The sequence below is a fragment of the Oxyura jamaicensis genome, chromosome 3, assembly GCF_011077185.1.
Source record: "Oxyura jamaicensis isolate SHBP4307 breed ruddy duck chromosome 3, BPBGC_Ojam_1.0, whole genome shotgun sequence".
Taxonomy (NCBI): domain Eukaryota; kingdom Metazoa; phylum Chordata; class Aves; order Anseriformes; family Anatidae; genus Oxyura; species Oxyura jamaicensis.
In genome coordinates, this window is record NC_048895.1 from 51,789,148 (window position 1) to 51,809,567 (window position 20,420).

The 20,420-nt window shown below is 41.3% G+C and overlaps 2 protein-coding genes across 4 annotated transcripts in view; one reads left to right on the forward strand and one right to left on the reverse strand.

Moving 5' to 3' along the window:
- Positions 1-223: 223 nt before the first annotated feature.
- RMND1 (required for meiotic nuclear division 1 homolog) lies at positions 224-20,368 on the reverse strand. 3 transcript variants are annotated; one of them, XM_035322979.1, is made up of 12 exons: positions 20,305-20,368; positions 18,043-18,551; positions 13,217-13,325; positions 10,249-10,324; positions 10,025-10,064; positions 6,808-6,908; positions 5,767-5,873; positions 3,638-3,702; positions 2,825-2,901; positions 1,548-1,668; positions 657-773; positions 224-403 (listed from the first exon to the last, which is right to left on the reverse strand). In XM_035322979.1, the coding sequence occupies exons 2-12, from the start codon at positions 18,535-18,537 to the stop codon at positions 371-373; spliced, it is 1,341 nt and encodes a 446-aa protein (XP_035178870.1). In that variant the 5' UTR covers positions 18,538-18,551; positions 20,305-20,368; the 3' UTR covers positions 224-370. The 3 variants fall into 3 exon arrangements, with proteins under 3 accessions (XP_035178870.1, XP_035178868.1, XP_035178869.1); XM_035322977.1 differs by lacking the exon at positions 20,305-20,368 and adding an exon at positions 18,988-19,111; XM_035322978.1 differs by lacking the exons at positions 18,043-18,551; positions 20,305-20,368 and adding an exon at positions 14,212-14,330.
- The window catches only part of ARMT1 (acidic residue methyltransferase 1), a 13,503-nt gene continuing 12,196 nt past the window's right edge, over positions 19,114-20,420 (forward strand). The window contains exons 1-2 of the mRNA XM_035320730.1: positions 19,114-19,176; positions 19,433-19,572. Of these exons, the coding sequence (XP_035176621.1) occupies positions 19,114-19,176; positions 19,433-19,572 (203 nt within the window). The remainder of the gene's footprint in view (positions 19,177-19,432; positions 19,573-20,420) is intronic.

Consider the following 20,420-nt stretch of genomic DNA (forward strand, 5'->3'; position numbering starts at 1 on the left):
ACCAAACCACCCCAACCTGCCAGGTGTATTAAAGTCATGCCAGGTAGCTCAGTAAATTAATAAGGTCAGCACTGAAGTGATCCATCCTTCTGTCCCTGTTCAGTGAGGAGGAAAATGCTCCCTGCATCCAGCCTAACCGCTAGAATCTATCATTTGTATGTCAGCTTTACCCTAGCACATCCACAGATTAAGACTTTTTTTAACATCACTATTACAGCAGTTGGGAATAATGTTCACAGATTTGTTTTTTATTTCAGCAGAATATGTACATATTTATCAAGAGGGACAATTCTACTATTTTCCAGAAGCATTTTCTTGGCCACATGGTCTTTATTGGTTTGTCAGTTTTGTTCCAGAGTTTCTTCTGTGGTCAGAAAACTACCCTTGCAAGTTCAAACAAAACCTGTGGAATAAGAAACACATTATTAAATCAAATAATACATATTTATCTTTAAAACAAACAGCTTACACTGTAAGCCAGATAATCTGGAAATAACTATAGCTGCAACTCCACAGTTACTTGCAAAGAACTAAAGACTAATTCCATTGTGCAGTACATTACACAAATAAGGTAATGTTGATTTTCAAATTACTAAGTGTATAAATTGCACTTTTTACTGAATTCTTCCATGTGATAGCAGGGAAAAGGAACCAACCTCTATGGTGATGAGTATTACTATCATCCACTCAAGGCGCAGAGCGTGTTTTTCATTCAGGTGATTTCGCATTAAGTCTGTCAACTCCATGCAGTGCTGAAGCTTTTCATTCATTACCTGAAACAGATCCCAAGCATGTGGCAAAGCTGGATTCCACAAATTGTATGACATTGCTAAAGAAACACAATCCACAACAGGGCTTACTGCATGTAACTGCAGAAAGGTGCTAATGCTTCTGCAAAAGAACTGAAGGAGAAGTCGGTAAGGCAGCATGCATAAGCAAGGGACGTTTTCATATAGATAACTGATTTCAGTGGGTTTTGGATAGGCGTCTGCAGGTATTAAATAGCTACTACGTGATTTCTAGTCATGAAAACAGATGCAAGCGACGATGACGCAGCTTATGGGAATGCCTCAAAGGTAACTAAGTCAATATTTAAGGTTGCTATTACACTGGAAAAGGTTCACATGCTTCTTACTCTGGTTGAGCGGTAAAGCATTATGTTGCCCTGTGGTGAGCTGACCTGGATCGTCATGTCAGTAAAAAGACTGCTTCACATCTCATTTTTTTTAAACTTGTTTTCTTGCACAAGTTTCAGAACAAGAATTAAAGCTCCTCCTCTTATAACTATTTAAAGCCTAATTTAGTGGCTTGGGAAATAAGCAATCAATCCATTCATTTAAGTCTAGATGGTTGAAACAAGGTCACTGACCTAAAGTAGGTAAAAGATGCGAGTGGGTTACAAACACATAGAAAAGGGAATAGTGCCTAGGATCCTACAGTGCTTTATTCAACTTCTACAGTTAAAACAGACACCTATGGAGCAGTCTGTAGCTCTGCTAAGCCAAAGACGTCTTATTGTCGTAAGAATACCTAAATCAGCTACCTACCTTGACTCTGCGATTAATGTTGAGAAACTGGCAAGTTTTGTCATAAAGCTCTTCCAGTTTTTCTCTGTCCCAGTAGAAGTCAGGTGTTATTAGCAGGTCAGAACTCAGATTTATGCGGTGTCTAAAAAGAATGGTTACTGAAGTATTTCAAAGATCTTTGGGTGCATATAGGAGTAACTATTTACATAGTGGTTAGAAGGAAAATTACGGAAAGCTTTTCTTGTTAAATAAAATAGGAAAACCTCTCCTTTCATAAGGAAAGTATTAACATAATTATTGTTTAAAATTGGTGACATCTCCTGAAACTTTTCTGAGAGCACTGTAATTGATGCATCAGTCTTTGCAGTGTTTTTGCCTTATGGCAACATTCCTTGACCAGAAGTTGCGGAAGGTGACAAGCTGAGGAGGTAGTCCTTCACTATGCTGGTAGCTCACTGAAGTATGTGAATTAAAGTTACTGGGGAGGTCTGTAACAGCTTGTTCCTATTTCAGAGCTCTGAAGCGTGAATGACGCTGCACGCTGGGTATGTGAGCATAGCTCAGAACCATGCTCCTGGCTCAGCATTATAAAGGCAAGGAGCTAAGATTTCCCGCCCTCAGCCTACTGCTCACATAAGTCTTTGGACTTTTAGACCATCATTGTGCACTACAGAAGGGTCCTCCAAGTAGGAAGATAAAGTCTACTGTTTAAGATAGGATTTTTTTTACCTTCACTTTTTTAAAGTGCATAATATTGTGTATTCCTAATGGCCAAATTACAGTTGAGAAGGAAAAAAAAAAAAAAAAAAATTAAATCCTTGCAATGTAGCACTGGTTTCTGAGTCAATCTAGGGAAAGAATGTAACTCATAGAAGAGGCCAAATCCCTGAAAAACTAACTCTAGGCCATAGTTAATGGCTCTACTTAACCCCCATGCTTCCTCTTGGTATCCTTTTGCATACTGTACTATCTGTTATAATTGCAGGTTATGAAACATGCAATGCTGTACCTAGAAAAGGAAAAGGGCGTGGAATTTGGCCATTAACAATATACTGCCTAATGCCTGCCTATAGTTGAGATACCACAGAGAGAGTGGTGAGGCAGTGGGAAGCACAGTCCTCTGACCATGACAGCACAAACACTGCCTCAAGCCAGAAGGCGGCTGCGGGAATCCCACTAACAGTGTGAACTATTCCAAAGCCTCCAAAGCTTCAGGTGTATCCCAGTCTTTGTACCACACACAAGGTGATTTTTAAGTTCTGTGTAATACAGTATATTTGGTGTATCAAAAAAGTTACCTTAATGCAAAGAGCTCTCCAATTTTTTGCATCACATCTGCATGAGACAGTTTCACCTTTCTTCCTGATTTTAGTATCTGCAAAGTAACAGGTTTTTCACTGCTTGATCAAATAGCATGTACTGTAGGTTAAGAAGTCTCACGTTCCCATACAACCTGAAGTACGTATGAACTAAAATCTGAATGCATATCATACTTGTTACAACACTTAAGTTTTGTTTGAAGGGTGCCTTGCTTATCTAGCTTGATAAGAGTATCACCATTCAGCTATTCTTCCGGGTTTTCAGCAAGCCACCAAGTAGACTGTCAGTGTCAATACAGAATCCTGGAACGTTTTCTATGAATGGTTTCCTGAACAAGAGATCATTTGTCCTTTCTTACTACTATTGCTATTTTTAAGTCATGACAGTGTTCTTTTACCTTGCTACTTACTTGTCCTTTCTATAGGGTTCTTCCTCACTTAAACAATGTGTTACCAGTTATTTCTTTCATTAAAAATAAAGGAGGATTTGTCTTTTGAAGCCTATGAATCTTAATTTTTAAATGCAACACGATATGGACTTTGTATTTTAATTAAGCCACGTGGAAACACTAGTCTAAGTAACTCACTTGAACTCTTCATTACATTCAGGTTACAGCGGACTACTCTGAGGCCAAGGTGCGACACGCTGTATGGCCAGGTTTTTAAATGCTGCTTCTCTTGTTACGCATGCATGTCCCACAGCAGTAAGTGACAGTGGCACAACATGGGACATGTTATTCCAATGCAGACTCCCAGGAAGAGAGGAGGGTAAAGGTACAAACAAGACCTCACCTCAGGAATTGACTGGATTGATTCCACAAAATTGTCCAATAATGATTCCCAGATAGCCAGTTTTACTGCAACACAGGTGACAAAGCAGAACACTGTGAGAGGTAGGTATATATGCTTTCAAGTGATCTTAATTTACATCTACCAACACAGTTTCAAGATGCTACAGATAGGTTTGTATCAACATGTAATAGACCACTGGTATTTTATGATACATGTTCATACATCTACAGACAAATTTGGGCTTTGTACTGACAGCTCAGCGTGCATAACCACCTCGAGCTCGGCTCTGCTCTCCAATGGACTGGTTCAGATCCTGGAGAACTTTTGCTTCAGCTCAACAAGGCGTGAGTGCTCTGTGCTGTGTACAAAGCCTTTGCAGACTGCATTCTAAGGAGGCGTGCTGGAGATAATTAGCCTTGCTCAAATCAGGCGGACTACAAGTGGTGCCCCTTGAGTCTCCACTTTTTTTTACACATTTCTACAGCGTTGTGCAGAACTTTAACTTCCCGTTTGTCCAGTACTTGATGCAGCATGCTCAAACCATGGAGAATTAGCTTGTATAGACACACCATCACCTGTATTTGTTGAAGCTAAATTCAAACTTAGGCAATCTTTGGTTTTTGTTGAATATATCATTCACTGAAAAGATAATTATCTTCAGCGGAAGTTGTTCAGCACACGCAATGCCAACACAAGTTCTACTCTGTCTCAGCTTGAGCCTTAAAGGATGAGTTCTACAGGGCAATGATATAACTCAGGCTCTTTGTTCTTTCAGATTCCCAGGCAAGAATGAAGTAATAAGGACACATCGGTTTCAAAAATTAACCCTGTTCACTCAGAAAAATTAGACAAGGTTTATTTTGCAAAATGAATGCTTTTTGGTAGTAATCGTTTGCACCATTTAGTCAGGACACACAGTAAACTCAACGCTGAGCATCTTTCATGGTCTTTTTTTGAGTACAGAAGCCTAATCCAAGTCAGTGAGTTAAATGGCATTTAATTTAGCCCTTGAAAAGAGGCCAATAGGCATTTCAGCTATTGCTGATTATTTGACAGAGGTTGGTTTCTGCTGTGTTGTACATTTGACTTGGACTACACTTGCATCCTCTATTATCACTGAACATTGCACTGTCTTCCTTTATGGTGTACATGTCTAACACTATCATAAATCGGTACCAATTATCTCCTGGGAATAAATCCCTTGCTCTGTTGTATGTGGCAGCACTCTTCCATGCAGTGGTTTTATGAATAGCAAAACGATAGAGAACTAGAGGCTTTTTCCCTCAATATTTCAATAGCTCTTTCTTCAACAGCCAAAAACCATTTAGTTATGCTGTATGCCTTGATCAAGTGGCGGATCGCTTCAAAAGCACGCATTCTGGTTTTTGATATCTCTTCTGTTGAAGGTGTGCTTCCTCACATACTACATGAATTTTGTAATTTACCCCAAAAGCAGTAGAGGTAGTAGGTTTTTCTTCCTTAAAGGTCTTATGGAGGATAGCATTATTGCTGCTAGCTTCCATTCCCACTTCCTACCTCACTCTAGGTCTGAAGCAGCAGAGATGTATTTCCTCAAGCAGCAGCATCACTGCTGAGCCTGACTTCTTTCCAGTGCCTCCTGATCGAAGTACCACCTGTAGCCCAGCCATAGCTAATAATCCTGGAAACCATTATCTGGGACTCCAGTCCACTTGATACTGGTACACTTCCCACACCAAGAATCACTGCTTTGCATTACTACCCGCCTTAGTTGGTATCTAGCTTTCTTCTGGTAATGATTTCAGGATCAAATACCTAATCTAATTCCGGACTCTACACTTGTTACTATCCTAGAATAATCTGAAAGATGGGCAACAGTATGCCCAGTGGAACATCTGTCTTTTGCAAAGTACGTTTCTTAATTTGCTTTGCTCATCCTTAAGAAGATTTACAGTCAGCGAAGTAATTCCAATTTATGGAAAACAAAGCAAAAGCTTTGAAAACTAATCCTCCCACTGAAGCACAATCTTTATACACAGTTCACCAAACCAGACAGTAAGTCTTCTACCTCTCACTGTGCAAGTCCCATTTGCAATGACATTTCACAAAATCTGTACCATAGGCAGATATTACAAACAGTATTAACTCACCAGAAAGACAAAGGGCATTTGAAAAGGCAAATTTCTGCAGAACAACTTCATCAATATCCAGCTCAGAATTTAACAGGATTTCTCCCTTATGAAGCTTTGACTGCCCTCTGTTAAAACAGGATTGAAGCATCTTCATTGACTAAGCCACCAGAAAAGGAACATTTAAAGAATAATCATCAATGAAAGTAAGGTTGGCTGTTTTATATAAATCATGATATTCATGATATATCTATATGGCTATCACCCCCATCCTTGCATTTTACTCATGTTCAAACTGACAGTAACCCAAACAAATCACTGAAAATTAGTTCCTCAGTCTAAGACTACGTTTTCAAATGGCCAGAAAAAAAAAAAAAAAAAAGACCCCTTGGCCAATTACCAGGTTACCTTAAATAAGCTGAGCTGATATGGTTCAGCTTATGTTGTTACAGCGTCCTGTTTAGGAGCACAGCTTTTTTGGCGCTGTTAGAAAAATTACAGATAAATTACACAATCATTTACATTGAAAAGTATTTCCATAGGCATAATTTGCTCTGCATGATGAAAAAAAAGTATTTAACAAGGCAAGACAGCTTGCCAGATTCATCCTCCCACAGTATTCAAGTTACACCTTTCCTAGGAAGCAAAGTATGTGCAGAATGCCTCTTCGTATATGAACCTAGAGGGCACTGAAGAAAGCTTACCCAGAGAAATACTGTACCTTCTTTAAATCAGAGTTGGCTCAACAATGTTTATTTATTTATCCTGTGAAATACACAGATTCTGTTTAGGATTGTTCCCTTGTTTGACAGATTCAGTTGTGTAGACACAGACCTCCTTAATTTACAAAATTTAGTGTATAATCAAGACCTAAAGCCATTACTTGAAAGTTTAGCAGTTCAACAAAATTTATGAATTTAGATATACTGTTTTCTCCTTTCCCTATTTTTACTCATTTGAAACAAGAATAAAAAAGGTGCATTTCTACTAATTACTTCCACATGAATTTGTTGTAGATGTCTGTTAGCTTTTATATAAACACGAGTGCCTGAAGATACTTACTCTCCTATTCTGTAGTTCATCTCTTCATTCTCCCAATGGACTAGTGCAACTTCATATGGCTGAATTTCATGCTGTTCTAGCACTCGCATTACATTTTTCATCTAAGAAAAAGACAGTTGGACACAGGAGCAGTTACTACTGTAGTATATTATCACTCTACAAAGAGCTAGCATGTAATAGGTTGATAAAGGCAACTTCCATGCTTATTAAAGTTATTTAAATAAAAATGAATAGGTGTACTTGTAATTTTTTGCATTCAAATGAAGCAACTATTAGCAGTTTACTTCTGAAGCCACGTGGATGAATTTTGTGGCTGTGAACAACTGCATTTTTCTTTAACATAGGAGCTCCCATTCTTGTTCTTTTGTATGCATTAAAGCCTCCTATCATATAAATTGTTCTGCAATTAGAACAAATTCTGAACTGAAAAAACCCTCATCTATAGCATGCACATACAGGTATCTAAAAAGCATCTAACTACACAACAGCTACTAAAAACAATATACTTTTGGTGCCTAAATTCTTTAAAGAAATCAATTTTCTACTTAGTGATGCTTAAAATAATCTCTTCAAAACAATGTACAATGGTTTATCTTTCAGTGCATACTGTATGTCAATAAATTGTCCCCGAAGCATTTCCTCCAGGTTAAGTACTTTAAAAATCTGTTGGATCACCTGCAAGAAACATTTCTCTTTGCAGTCCTTGTTTTCTTCATTACTTTCAAGAATTTCAGTGACCCTATCTAAGGCATGACAACGTTTTTCACTAAAAAACATACAAAAATACCCTTACATATGCAACTGCTTGTTTCGTACCCCTTAATGTAATACTAGCAGGTCTAATGCCTGCCGTATATTCCCAATACTGTGGTAAACGAGGGTATGAAAAAAATACAGGTTTTTTTTCCTCCAGTGAGGAAGTATATGCTGTTAGGCCAGTCAGCTTAGATACACTGCTTTGAGGGACAATTCAGCAATGCAAATCCTGCTAACACAATGCCAGAGCCAATCTGTAACATAGCATGCCAGATTTCAAGAGTGCACTCACTTGGATCCAGGTAGCCTAGCTGGCATTGTGGAGCCTATATCGATATAGTAATAGTTATGCTGTTAATACATTCATAGTCTCTTTCAGAACTACAACCAGCTCAGGCTTCCCAGCACCAGCAGAGAGTAAGATTTAACAAAGCTTTACAGACCATAACCGATTCTGCAGAATTCATGTGTCTTGTATTACGCATATTTCCAAAGGTCTTCCATTGCTCTGAATAGTAAGGAAATTATGTTTCAGTGGCAGCTTTCTTTTAAAGTAATACGTTAGTTTCCATTGACTGATGCGAGTTCATTCTAGGCCCAGCCTAATTTTACAGAAGGGACCACCTGTGATACAGTGCATTTAATGAGATGTTCTGGATTCACTAAATGCAGACTGTTCCTATTTGAGACAATCGCTTCACAGTTTCCTTTTAACGACGCACATGAACTCCACCTAGTTTGGCTTTTTGCCCTTACTACTTCTGGTGGAGAAGCTAGTACACAACCTTGCTGCACAGGTACTTGAGAACAGTATTTTACATCTTTAAGTCCTATTTATGATCAGCCTGTAGTTATAACTTGTTCTGTTAAGCGTCCATTCATTTAAAACAATCATTCTGGAGCACTTTTAAGAGCAATTTTGTTGATTCACATTGTCTCTACAAACTGTTTTAATGAACTACTTTCAGTTTCACTTCTGCAGACTAGGTCTCTGTATTGTTTTGGTTCATTAAAACTTATGCATAAAAAATACCCCGTTTGAGCAAGTTGTTTGAAAGTTAAAACTTCGACTTTGATTTCAAAAAGCAGAAAATGGTAGAGAAGTTTTCCTCCTGTATAAATATGGCCAGCAAAGGACCAACTGAAGTTAATTCTACTAACAAAAAGTATGTGGTATCAAGTTTTTTTTGTTGGTGGTGGTGGTTTTTTTTGTTGTTTGTTTGTTTTTTGTTTGTTTTTTTGTGGTATCAAGGTACTTAAGCACGTAAAAATGTACAAGAAAATGAGATTTTTCAGAGTACTCCAGAGGGCAGAGGTGCCAAATTCATAACTCTAAACAGGAGTTAGTCAGCTAGTCTTCAGAAATACCTGTGACTCAGTAGCATAGTTACAGCCACTGCATCCTAAATGTGCTACAGGCAAGGTTTGAAGGGAAAGGTAGTATCTATTTGTAAGCCTGCTGAGGTACTGAAACTCCTCATAACGGACAGGAAATCGGGCACATTTCAGGTCTGAAATGGAAAAAGCAAACTTGAATCCAGAAGTTGTTCACATCTGGAAACAACAGCCCTGTATTTTCAGTTACCTTAATTAAAGTCCTTCTATGAATGTCTGTGCATCTCAGTATCGTGCTCAGTATGCCAACTACTTTCACAGACCCTGCCTACAGATAAGATCAATGCCTTTTTTTAATATATCTAGCACTCAGCTTTATTTAACCACAGTAAACAAAATGCATAGACAAAAAGTATTTTAAAAGAGACTATAAATATATTCATAAAAAATAAATATGTCTGTAGCATACCCATCCTGGTCAGCGAGAAGCACTGATTTATCACAAGGGATATGTATGTTATTTCAATATCAATATACTTTAACAATTATACCATCCTATAAAAACTTTCATTTAGGAAAATTGCTGTTAGAAATGCACACGAAAAAAATAAAAAAACAATTGTTTACAAATTTGGCATGTTTCAAGTTAACCAAATTTGGATAGCAAGCTTTTGGATAGTAAGTTTTGCAGTTTTAAGATATGACTTAAATGGTGCTAGAGTGATCCTTTTCTGCTGATTTATTTCCTGTTACATTAATTCCTGTTAAATAACCATTCATGTATTTATTTTTCTGATCTACTTCTTCAGTACATAAAGCTGCAAGAATGTTCTTTTTATCAGTCTCACAAGATTAAGGTTTGAGATTTTGGGCCTTAAGTAGAAATGTCAATCCACTTTGTATGCTGCACATCTATTTGCTTATTTTGTGCAGAAAGACAGGTTTCAAAGGTGATATAGCAGCAAGCCACACACGTGAGCTCAGCTACACTCCTTAGGAGAAGAATCAGCCCTCTCCCTTTCTGGAGAGACCCGCGCTCTCAAACAAGACCAAAGCGTGCTGGGCTTTGTGGGACTGACAGGACATCTCACTATGAAGCTTTAGCAAACAGTTGTGCTCTACTTACACTTTTCTCTTCCACATTCCAAAACACAACAGCCCCTTCCCTGTGAATTCAAGGAAAAAACTGAGGTGTAATTACACTGCTTTAAGTACATGATCAATTTTGTATGATCAAGTGTATTATCATTTTTTTTAAATCATTCTGATTGAGCTACATGCAATGATCTAGCAAGCTGCACTTTCACAGGATTGCTATTAATAATGTTTCAGGCGTAGTTTTTAACTTACCTGAAGAAAAAAATCATGCCAGCATCATCATCTTTTGCAGATTTCTCAGTACCAATCACCAAAACATTTGCAGCATCTAGTTTGAAACAAATAAGCAAAATAAAAGTTCAAAATGAAGAAATTAATTACACTTCTAATTATGACAGCTATAAGCATATGATTCCAGCTCAACAGTTATATGCTAACGCTTTCAAAGTCAGTCCCATGTTTTATTTTTCTGATTAAAGTGTGACAATATAAAACTACACAGCTTCTCTGAAGTGCCACATGCTGCACAGACTCAGCTGCTATGTTAAACTCTGCTATAAACTGTAGTTAATGAAATATAACAGTTTTAAAGAACTTAGACAAAACCAATGCAGAGCATAGTAAATTAACCAGGAACAGAATACAGAAGGCAAAAGTGGACATGAACACAAGTGAACTATGGAAGTCAGCCCACAGGTGCAGAGTAAATAATGCTCAAGTTCTGCTTGCCCAGGAGACCAAAATCTCTCTTTTCTATACAACAAGGGACTAATTTTGCTGACTTTGCTTTGATAGTCAGAAACCTGAAAGAGCATACCCCCAAGGCAGCAGAGGGAACATCCATGTTTTCCTTTGGATCAGAAGCATGCATTTGAAATAAATCTTCCAGTCACCCTTGTTCACCACACTTGGGATTTGCACAGCAGAAGTCTCAGGGTGCACAAACTGGATTTCTTTTGCATGAAATTAAACTGAAAGATGAGCTCCAGCACTCCACTTAAGGTACTCCAACCGTGCTGGTGGGCATTTATTACAGAGGACCAGACTCTTGCACCAGCCAGTGCAAGTAGAAAACCCCCAAATTTACTCAGTGTGGGTGCTGGGTGCTCAAAACAGTTCCACTCCCCCGCCCTCCTCCTGTAGCTGCTCCCCTGTACTGCTCTGCCAACGCAGGCGTAGCTTTAGAAGCCCTGCTGTGGTTATGCCAAGGAAAGTTCACTTTCCAGCATGACTAATTTTACCATTGGTAGCCAGACCAGCAAAACCTCCCACCTCTACGGTAAGCTGAGACTCCACAAAGAGAAATTTGCAAGGCCTAACACCTAAGAATTTAAAAGTTCAACCCCTTTGCATAAATATCACAAAGCAATCACCAGTGCACCAATTTAGGTCTGCGTACCAACTCCTTCATTTGCTTTACTGCTGAAGTCACAGAGGCCAGGCAGCCTAAGCAGGCAGGAAGAGATGTGTGAATATTGGCCATACTTTGGCCAACACACAACTCGAGACCATGCAGTGAGTTGGTCTGTATGAACTCTTCAAAGATCTCTCTTTCACTTGCTATTCCAATTCAGAAACATATGACTTGATGAATCACTAGGGCAAGCTTTGGGCGTGAAGTGGGAGTTCACCACAGAAGAAACATTTGTCTGCATTTTCTCATTTGCCTTTTCAAATATCACTCTTACTTTATCAATCCCCTCCAGCTAAAACATATACAGTGAATGTGAATTTGGTCCCTTACAAATAGTGCTACAGTATCAGACTCTAAAATGCTTTTAATGGGGTCAAAAAAGAATAAGCAGAACACTACAAAGCAACAAATCCACACGTTTTCTAATTGAGATTTCTATGTGCTAGAACTTCTCAAGGTTCCAAGTTGTAACATTCAGCTTGGTGACTTAGCACTGCTACATCCACGTGTCAACCACCACAAAACGTCACCTTTGCTGGCACAATCAAACATCCTTTCATTACTTCCTCCAAACTTCTGGCAGAGTATCTATTGTAAGGAGTCAAAAACACACCAGGAATGAATGAAAGAACTGGCAAACCCCACACTCTCAGGGTAAAGTACCAGCAACAGCACTATTTGAGTTACAATAACTCAGTCATGCTGAGGATTGTACAAAGTTTCTATTCTGAAGCAGTAAAACCAGTGTTGTTTTAATACAAAGGAACTAACTGCAAAGGAACATGATGCCTGTATTATAAAGCACCTTCTCTTTCCATGTTCACTTTTCTGAGAAATTCGGCCATTACTACATCTTGCATTTAAAAAGATCCACTGGATTATTATCACAGCCTGTTTATTAGGTGTTTGAGAGTCAGCTAGGTATTTGATAACCTCTACTGAAACGCCCATAAACAGTATTTGTCATCCCTCTTAGCTTTATATAATCTGTTCATTCACAAAAACATAAATAAATCTACTGCCAACATATGAAAATCGCAGCTGTTCTAGGGCATCGGGTTCGTTAAGCTATAAAAAGCTCCATTTGTTTTTCTCCTGGAGTATCCTGCAGCTATTTCCATGCCATACTTTCCCAAGTCTTCAGAGATACTTTGGATAGAACCAGAACCAATTACTTTGCTGTAGGGAGTCATCTAGCTAGTGTATGTTTGGCCAGTATGAAATATCAACTGCATTCTCTTTACCAGAATTAAACTTGTATGTGCATCTCTTTTACATTGCACTTAGTCAGCAAGACTCTCTTGCGTGCCTCCAACCCTCAGTGATTTACATTAATAGAAGTTTGGGTATGGAAAGAAGGTGCAACACTTCAACTTACAATGCTGTTTGGCAGCTGAAGCACTACGGCATCACATACTGAAACTCTGATTAAAATACACTTTCAGAAAAATTTCAGTTGGCAGATTTCTTGAAAAGTTATATTTGGTGTATTAGAAACTAATAATGAAAATTCTTGAATGCATTTCTAGGACTAATTTTTCAATGATTTAGTGTAATAGTAATTTGAGGAAAAATTATAACACGGTAATAGCAAGTGCTGGTTATACTGCTATTCTGGAAGGCCTATTTCTTTATTTTTAAAGTAAACGGAATTTTTAGATAGAGCTACATGTATATTACAAGTACCATGATATATTCCAGGGTATTACCACAATGAGAATATTTGAAGTTATAAAAATTATATACCTCACCCGTATTTCATTTAACGAGATATAATATTGTTTTTAAGATGTTTTAAAAATCTACCTCTAGGCAAACTTGTTATTTCAACATATCCATGTGAAGTCAGGTCATGACACAGATTACCAAGATGATACTCATCTGCTGTGGCAAAGGCTGTGCACTGCATCAGATTCTGTGCCAAAGGAATAAAGATTTGAGTTAGGGAAAGGCTGAAGCAAGATGTTCATAAGACGCGTTCACGTTTGCCTCAAATTAATCACAAGAGTGACACTTTTCATTTATTCACTCTTTTCTACTAACCATCACTGCTATGCTGTCCGCTTCGTGTACAACTACTAGTGAGGTTACTCCCAACTACTAGTGAGGTTACTCCCTGCTAAGTGGGGAAGAAAACCTACCCGAGGTTCACAGACAGAGACCAAACCACGTAATGTGAGCCAGTCACACCAAAAACCCGTGCCACAAATTGAGCCCTTCTGCCCCGAATGCCAGAGAAATGCTCTACAGCTGCTCTCCCATCCTAAACCCTATGAAGTACTTGGTTGACCACCAAAAACAAAAGCAAGACACCCTCAATAGCAGCTTGAAGACCTGTGAATACACGTGGGGTTGAACCATCCCAGCCTGCCTATGAAGCACCAGAAGCTCCCAGAGCAGCAGTCTGGTCCCGTCCTGCCCAGGACGGAGCTGGCTGTGCAGGTAGCTCCGGGGACAGCACAGAGCCACAAGTCGGGGCCAGCTGTGGGTGCTGCAGATCAGCGTCCCCTCTCTGAGGGAAATCTGCTAACAACACGGCCTCGGCTAAAACTGTGGTCGAGCTCGTTTGTCTCAGTAACCCACAGCCTGAAATAAATAAAATGCCGTAGTGGAATAAATAACTGGCACAATGCAGGAACGTGAGGAAAAGGGATGCTGACTCGCAGCCGGACTGACTCACGCATGGCAAAGACATCAGAAAGTCATCTGTGTAAAAGCTTTCCTGATTAATCCAACAGGTCACCATAAACTGGTCTACAAATTCTACTCCTCATTTTAAGGGGATTTCTTTGTTCGGATACCCTGTATTTCCCATGATAATGTTCTTCAGTACAATGCAATGGAAGATATCCAGACAGCAATGCTTCTCGCTGCGCATCAGTCACTTTCCAGCTTTTTGTAACTAATACAAAGGGGGATGTAACTAACAACAAACGAACAAAAGAGCTGTTCCCATCTGCAAGCATTTAGACCCAGGATACACTTCAAATGACTTTCTCGCTGCACTCATACACCAAACTGCACACCTGAAGAGGTGTTCTGCTCCTGAAGGGGGCCCATCACCAGTGATCAGGAGGAAGGCCACGCACCTAAACTTCACTTTCTTTTTTCACGTTAACTTTCTGTTATCAGTTCTAAAGTTTTGTTTACACGTCATCTAATTTCAGTGACCACTAACAGAAAATACACTTTAAAAGTAATCCAGTATTCAGCTGCAGATGTATTTCCATGACTGTGCTACGAGGCCGAGTCAACAGTTGAACAGAATTGTATTTTCAGTTTCCTTGCTGCAGTACCTTTGAAAAGCTGCGTTATTACCGTATCATCTGTAAAAAACCATCCTCAGTATCTATTCAGGAAATGTACTGTAATCTTCCAGCTAGTAATAATCTGAAAATCTTTATCCTGCTCTATACTTTCCATAGTTGATTTTGTTACTGTTCATTTCAAGGCAGATGTGCTAGAGGACAGACTATCTACTGCTGTGATTTTAGTTTCCAGGCAAAGACTGTAGTTAGCACCAGAAGCTGGCTGCCAAGACTACGTGCCTGAATCAGCAGTTTGAATATGCTGTACATTGTTTGTTTGTTTAAATAACAGTGCACTGCTCCCCCTTCACTAAACTCTTGTTTGGTGGGGGACATTGGACTGGGTTTAGAGCTTTAGGCACCTAGATTTTGTGCATCCACAGGCACTCCAGAAGTCTAGTCTCCCATGATAGTTGATGGAGACGGAACAGAGAAGTCTGTAGGCTAACGAGTGATTCAGCTAATCCTAACATACAGGTGTTAACTTGTTATCTGTAGGTTCTGGCTGGCGAGCTAGGCCAGTAAACCTCCATCCCATGCTGCCTGTTACACCCTCACTTGCACACTTGCCTGGAAAAGAATGGAAGGTCTGTCCTGGTGACACAAACTCCAGCCACTTGTCACCCCCCCCCCGCTTCCTGGCTGCACCTGGGGATTTACTCAGGTTCAACTCAGAGCTCCACAGCAACTATCACAGACATCCTAACTACTTCAGCAGCTCGTTTTCCATATCATCATGCCCCCAACAACTGCACAGGAACCATAATTCTCTGGTTAGTCCATCTCTTCCATCTTAAGCATACACAATTTTTTAAGAAAGAAAACCTGTAAGGTGAACTTACAAAGGAATCAGTCTTTACCTCCAAGATACCAGCAACTATGTCTTCACTTGAGTTTCAAGCTTTTTCTAGAGTATATATGGCCATAGCATTAAAAATCAGCTCAAAGTCTTCTCGTGCGTTCAGACCTCGCAGGATCAGTAACTAAACCGAGTCGTGGCACTAGTCACCGAGGGACTGACTAAACCAGTTACCACTTTAAAGCAAGGCTTCCACCTACCCTGAAGAACTGGTCTCGCGACCATTTATCACTGCTGGTGCTTGGCATTCCAGCTGCAGGCAGCACATGAAGAGAGAGGAGTGCAGGCAAGGGGTGGGATGGAGCTTATTCACAGATGATTCAGCAAAAGAAAGGGGTTAATGGCCCTTCCCAACAGAAAACATCAGAGACCCTCAGGGTTCATCTAACTGAAAACCTTCAGAGTGGGTCTAGAGCTGCCTCCAGAGGCAGACTATGAAGGAAGGGACACAGCAGATGGCTCTCAGGCAACTGCAGTGGAAATAAGACCTGTGTTACTGGAGGGTTCTTGGTTCCCCCAGCACATGCAGAAGAAGACATTATAAGCTTTTTCGCGAGAGCAAGATTTAGAGAATAATGAAGGCCTGTTGAAAAAAAACACAAGGCCTCTCTGTTTGCTGTACTTGTATTAGTCATATTACAGAAAAGGGTTGCATCTTTAAGTTAACTCTTTATGCTAAGTACCTATAAGGAAGTACAAAAACATGTTAAAAAAATGCTTGTTCCTAAGTACTATCAGCCTGTGCACAGTCAGGGTGACAGCATGTCAAGTACCCCTGAAAATGGAGCTGTGTATTTGCCAAAGCCACAAAGGGTTTATTCAAAAATAGAAAATGCTTTTGTTAGGCCCGAATTTATGCGATTTCTGGCATACCATTTTACAGTGTGGAAGCTTCCTCGTAATGAAATAATAATGATCTTTCCTATCAGGCAGAATTTTCTCCATCTCTTCACAATGGAAAAAAGTAAAAATAGCAGTGCGTATTACTTGTACACATGTAAATGAAAATGTCAGACAAAAAACTGTTAGCATTTCATATTGCCATTCAGAAACCTCAAAAATCTAATAAGAAATGTCACTTCAATCCACCCCCCAAAAAAGGAAGCAACCTCTACATACAATGTCATAGTACAAATAACAAGCTTAAAACAGTACGTGGTGATTTAGGACTGAAATTCTTCATTTTCTGTTTTCAGAGTTGTAGGAAAACTCAAGTGGGAACTAAATTTTTCTACAATGGAGCCTCGATATTACATTAAATTTTACTTCTGTTAATCATATTAAATGGAGTTTATATGACTAGAAGGCAAGCATTAAGACCTTGGTGCTCACATTCAGCAGATCATGCAATAGGCAGATTTTGCAATGCAGAAGCCGCTTCTGAAAGCACAGTGCTGGTCCCTGTCTCATCTATAGCACTATTTTGTTAACAGTACCCTGGAGCTCAGCTGTTATTGTAGCTCGAGGAGAACAATAACATTTCTGACACCAGGATTTTTTCCTTGCAGATCTTATAGTTGAGTATATTCACAGTCTGCTCTGGCTAGTACTAAAGGCTTTCAAAGACCTGTCTTAAGGATTAAGAGCTACGAGCATGCACTGTTCCACTTACTCATCCTATAGATCTGATATTATCCCAAACAGTTTATTGCTGCAGTTACTCTGTAGATCTAGGAGTCTGGTGATCCAGGTGCTATTTCTGCACATGGAATATTCTTCCTCAAGTAATGCAGGCTATGCCCGCACCTCAGTTCTGCCACTGACGGAACAGAAATAATCTACTTCTCTGAAATACCGTGAGGCTTCAAATACTGAGTGTTGTGATCTCCATCCAGATGTTGCTACAAGAACTTATTTTATCACTAAGAATAAACTTGAAATAAGTTTGCTGTAGTATTAAAGCTACTTCACTATAGTTTGAAATGTTATGACTGTTTATAAAAAACAAGCAGCGATACTTGAGAATGCAGCCTAAATCAAAAGCTTCTGAAGCCTAATCTGAATATTTATAAACTCTATTATTTACTTTCATCTTCATTTCTGTTAGAAATAGAATGAAACCTTAAAACTGGATAGAATTGGGCAAGAATGATGCCTGGGGAAAGCTGAGTTACACCAAAAGCTGGATTTTTCTCCTGAATATTAAACTAGCTTAAAACATTTTAAAGGGATTTAATGTCTTTCTGTTTCAGTAACCAACTCTCTTCCTTCCACTTTTGTCACGCATTGCTAGTAGGTCCCTGTTTTGTCTTCAATATGCCAGACACAATAGTTTCTATCAAGTTTGCTCCTGTTTGTAGACTTCTGACCTCTCTATGTGGCCAGAGTCAGGTAAACAATGAAATACTCTTCATGAAATAAATATGTAAATTGCATTAAAATTTTAAACTAAACCCAAATCTGAACCTAAATTAAGTTGATTAAGTTCCCTTAATATTATACAGAATGCAAATTGTGTTCTTTACCTCCATGTCTGACGGTAGTGGCTGGTTAGCTCTGGATGGCTGCTTGGTCCTCGGCGCCTTTGGTGGCCTCTTAACTGGCTGGTTACTGTGTTTTGGAATCATTTTAGATGCTGCTACAATCGAGTAAAATCTTGGTGATATGCTCCTAAGCTTTTTAATATGCTCCATATTGAGCTTGTAGTTTTCCATTGTTGCCATACCAAAACGTTTCCAGGGTGGAAAAAGCATATCCCCACTCTGACAATAAACATTTTTTCCCAAAGCCGATACATTTCCTTGGATCAATTGCCAATTCTTCACTTGCACACATTGACTTGTCAAACAAGAGGAAGCAGTTTTCAGAGCAAATGAATTCCCAATCTTCCTTGCCGTTCTGTCAATTTCGTTATGCAGCTTTGGTAGTGGAGGTCCAGTCCTATTAAGGGTTTGGTGTCGGCATATGGTTGTTAAAGAGTGGAAAGATCCAGCCTGAAGGGGCAGAAGTTTCAGTCTCATTGCTTCCCTCAGAACTGTGTTTAAAAGAAAGAAACAAAATCCTCTATCAACCCTTTGGAAAGAAATATTATTATTTTTCCCTTAGCTAAAAGGTGACCCATACTTCTTTTGCATGCATTAATACTCCTGAACACATAAACAGTGATGGCTCTAAACAGCTTTTTCTCAATGCTATGGAGATACTCTAATTAAGATTAAAGCACGTTAACGATCTGTGTGCTCGCAATACACAGTGGTAGAGCTGGTTGCTATGTCAATATGTAACCAGGTATCTTTTCCCCTCTGTGGCTCGCTCTGTGCTCTCAGACACCCCACTGATAAAGCTACTCATGAGCAAGCACTCACCTTGAAGAGGATATTAGGCTGCGAGAATCATTCTCTTAACAGAAACAACAACCACAATGCTGTGTGCTTGTACGGAAATGTCCCCTACAGAACACACATACCGACCCCCACCAGCCGGAACGACTACACTGCTAACAGCCCAGCATGGATCCAGCTCTGCTCGTCCGCCACGGCTGAAGCGAGAGGCGTGTAACATAAACCAGGCTGCGGTCTGGATCCCGCCGTTCCATAATGGCGCGGCACGGACTGCGAGGCCTGCCTGCGGATCTACCTGTGCTGACGGAAGCACGCATCGTTAGGCTGTTAATCCCAAACAAAACCTAGTTCCTGAGCGTATTTACGCTGCACTGTGTGTTGATCAAATGAAGTTAGCGAGCGCCCACAGGCTGGGCACCTCCAGGGGCGGTTTCGCTTGCTGAGGGATTGCAGCGCCGCGTCCCTGCCCCCCTCTGCTTCTGTTAGCCAGCAGCGTTCCCCTGCGACATAGAATTCGTTTTCAGGAAGATATTAACACAAAGAAAAGCCATTAAGCTGCACAGCTTGAAAAAAGAGGGTCAGCGTAAGGGTGTTTTTCCCAAACCCGTGTGAAGGATGTTTAATAGCACGGCTTCGCGTGACGGCTGAAACACCCATTTCCTCTGACAGCAAGCTCCACAAAAAGGGACACAGAGCTCCTCCGAATACCACAGAGTAAGTAATTGACACTGGGCATAGGTTTATGTGCTTTTTGCTCGGAACTTTTCTGGGATTCGTAAGCCGGTTTCGTGCAGGCTGGCTATAACCCGCGCGTCGCTGGCAGCAGGCGGCCCAGGCCCCAGCGGGCCCCGCCGCCATCACCCGGCCCGGCAGCAGCGACCCGCCCCGCTACGACGGAGCCCCGCTCCCATTGGCTGCCCGCCTCAGGGGGGGCGGGACGCAGCCCTCCAGGCAGCCAATCAGACGCCCCCCATATAAGAAGACACGGCGAGGCCCCGGCGCCCCCCTGAGGCGGCGGCGGCGCGGTCCCGCCCGGCGGCTGACGGGCGCCTCTGCCGGGGGCGCCTCGCCCGAGGCCGGGCGGCGGCGTCGTCGTCGTCGTCGTTCGCCCCGCGCCCGCCCGGCCTCTTCTCCTGCAGCCGCCCTGGTGCGCGGGGAGAGCTGCGTGTGTGTACGTGCGTCCCGGGCACACAGCCACGGGGGGGCGACTTTGCGGCTCCGACACGGGGAGAGGGGGGGGGGGGGCAGGAAACGGCCCCTTTCCCCCTTGTTCCTCTTTCCCCCTTCCCCGTTGCCTCCCCCACCGGCCCGTTCCCTCTCCGCAGCGCGGGGCGGCCGCCGCCAGCCCCCGCCCGCCCGCCCGCTTCCCCCCCCCTCCACCACAGCCGTCGCCGCCGCGGCGGGCGGGGAGGGGCGAGGCGGTTCCCGGCGCGCGCCAGCACTGACCTGAGGGGGGGGAGGAGGAGGAGGGGGAGGGGTCGCGCCGCTCTCCGCCGCGCTCGCCGCGGCCCCGCCCACCGCCCGCCGGGCTCCGCCGCCAGGCCCCGCCCGTCGCCGCGCCG

Excerpts from the sequence above, each read along its gene's own strand:
- RMND1 (XM_035322977.1), bottom strand. The coding sequence starts at position 19,078 with ATGTTACACGCCTCTCGCTTCAGCCGTGGCGGACGAGCAGAGCTGGAT. Across the intron at positions 13,326-18,042 it reads CACTACCGTCAGACATGGAG|AATCTGATGCAGTGCACAGC; the intron begins GTAAAGAACACA and ends CCTTTGGCACAG. Across the intron at positions 3,703-5,766 it reads AAATGCCCTTTGTCTTTCTG|TAAAACTGGCTATCTGGGAA; the intron begins GTGAGTTAATAC and ends CCTGTGTTGCAG.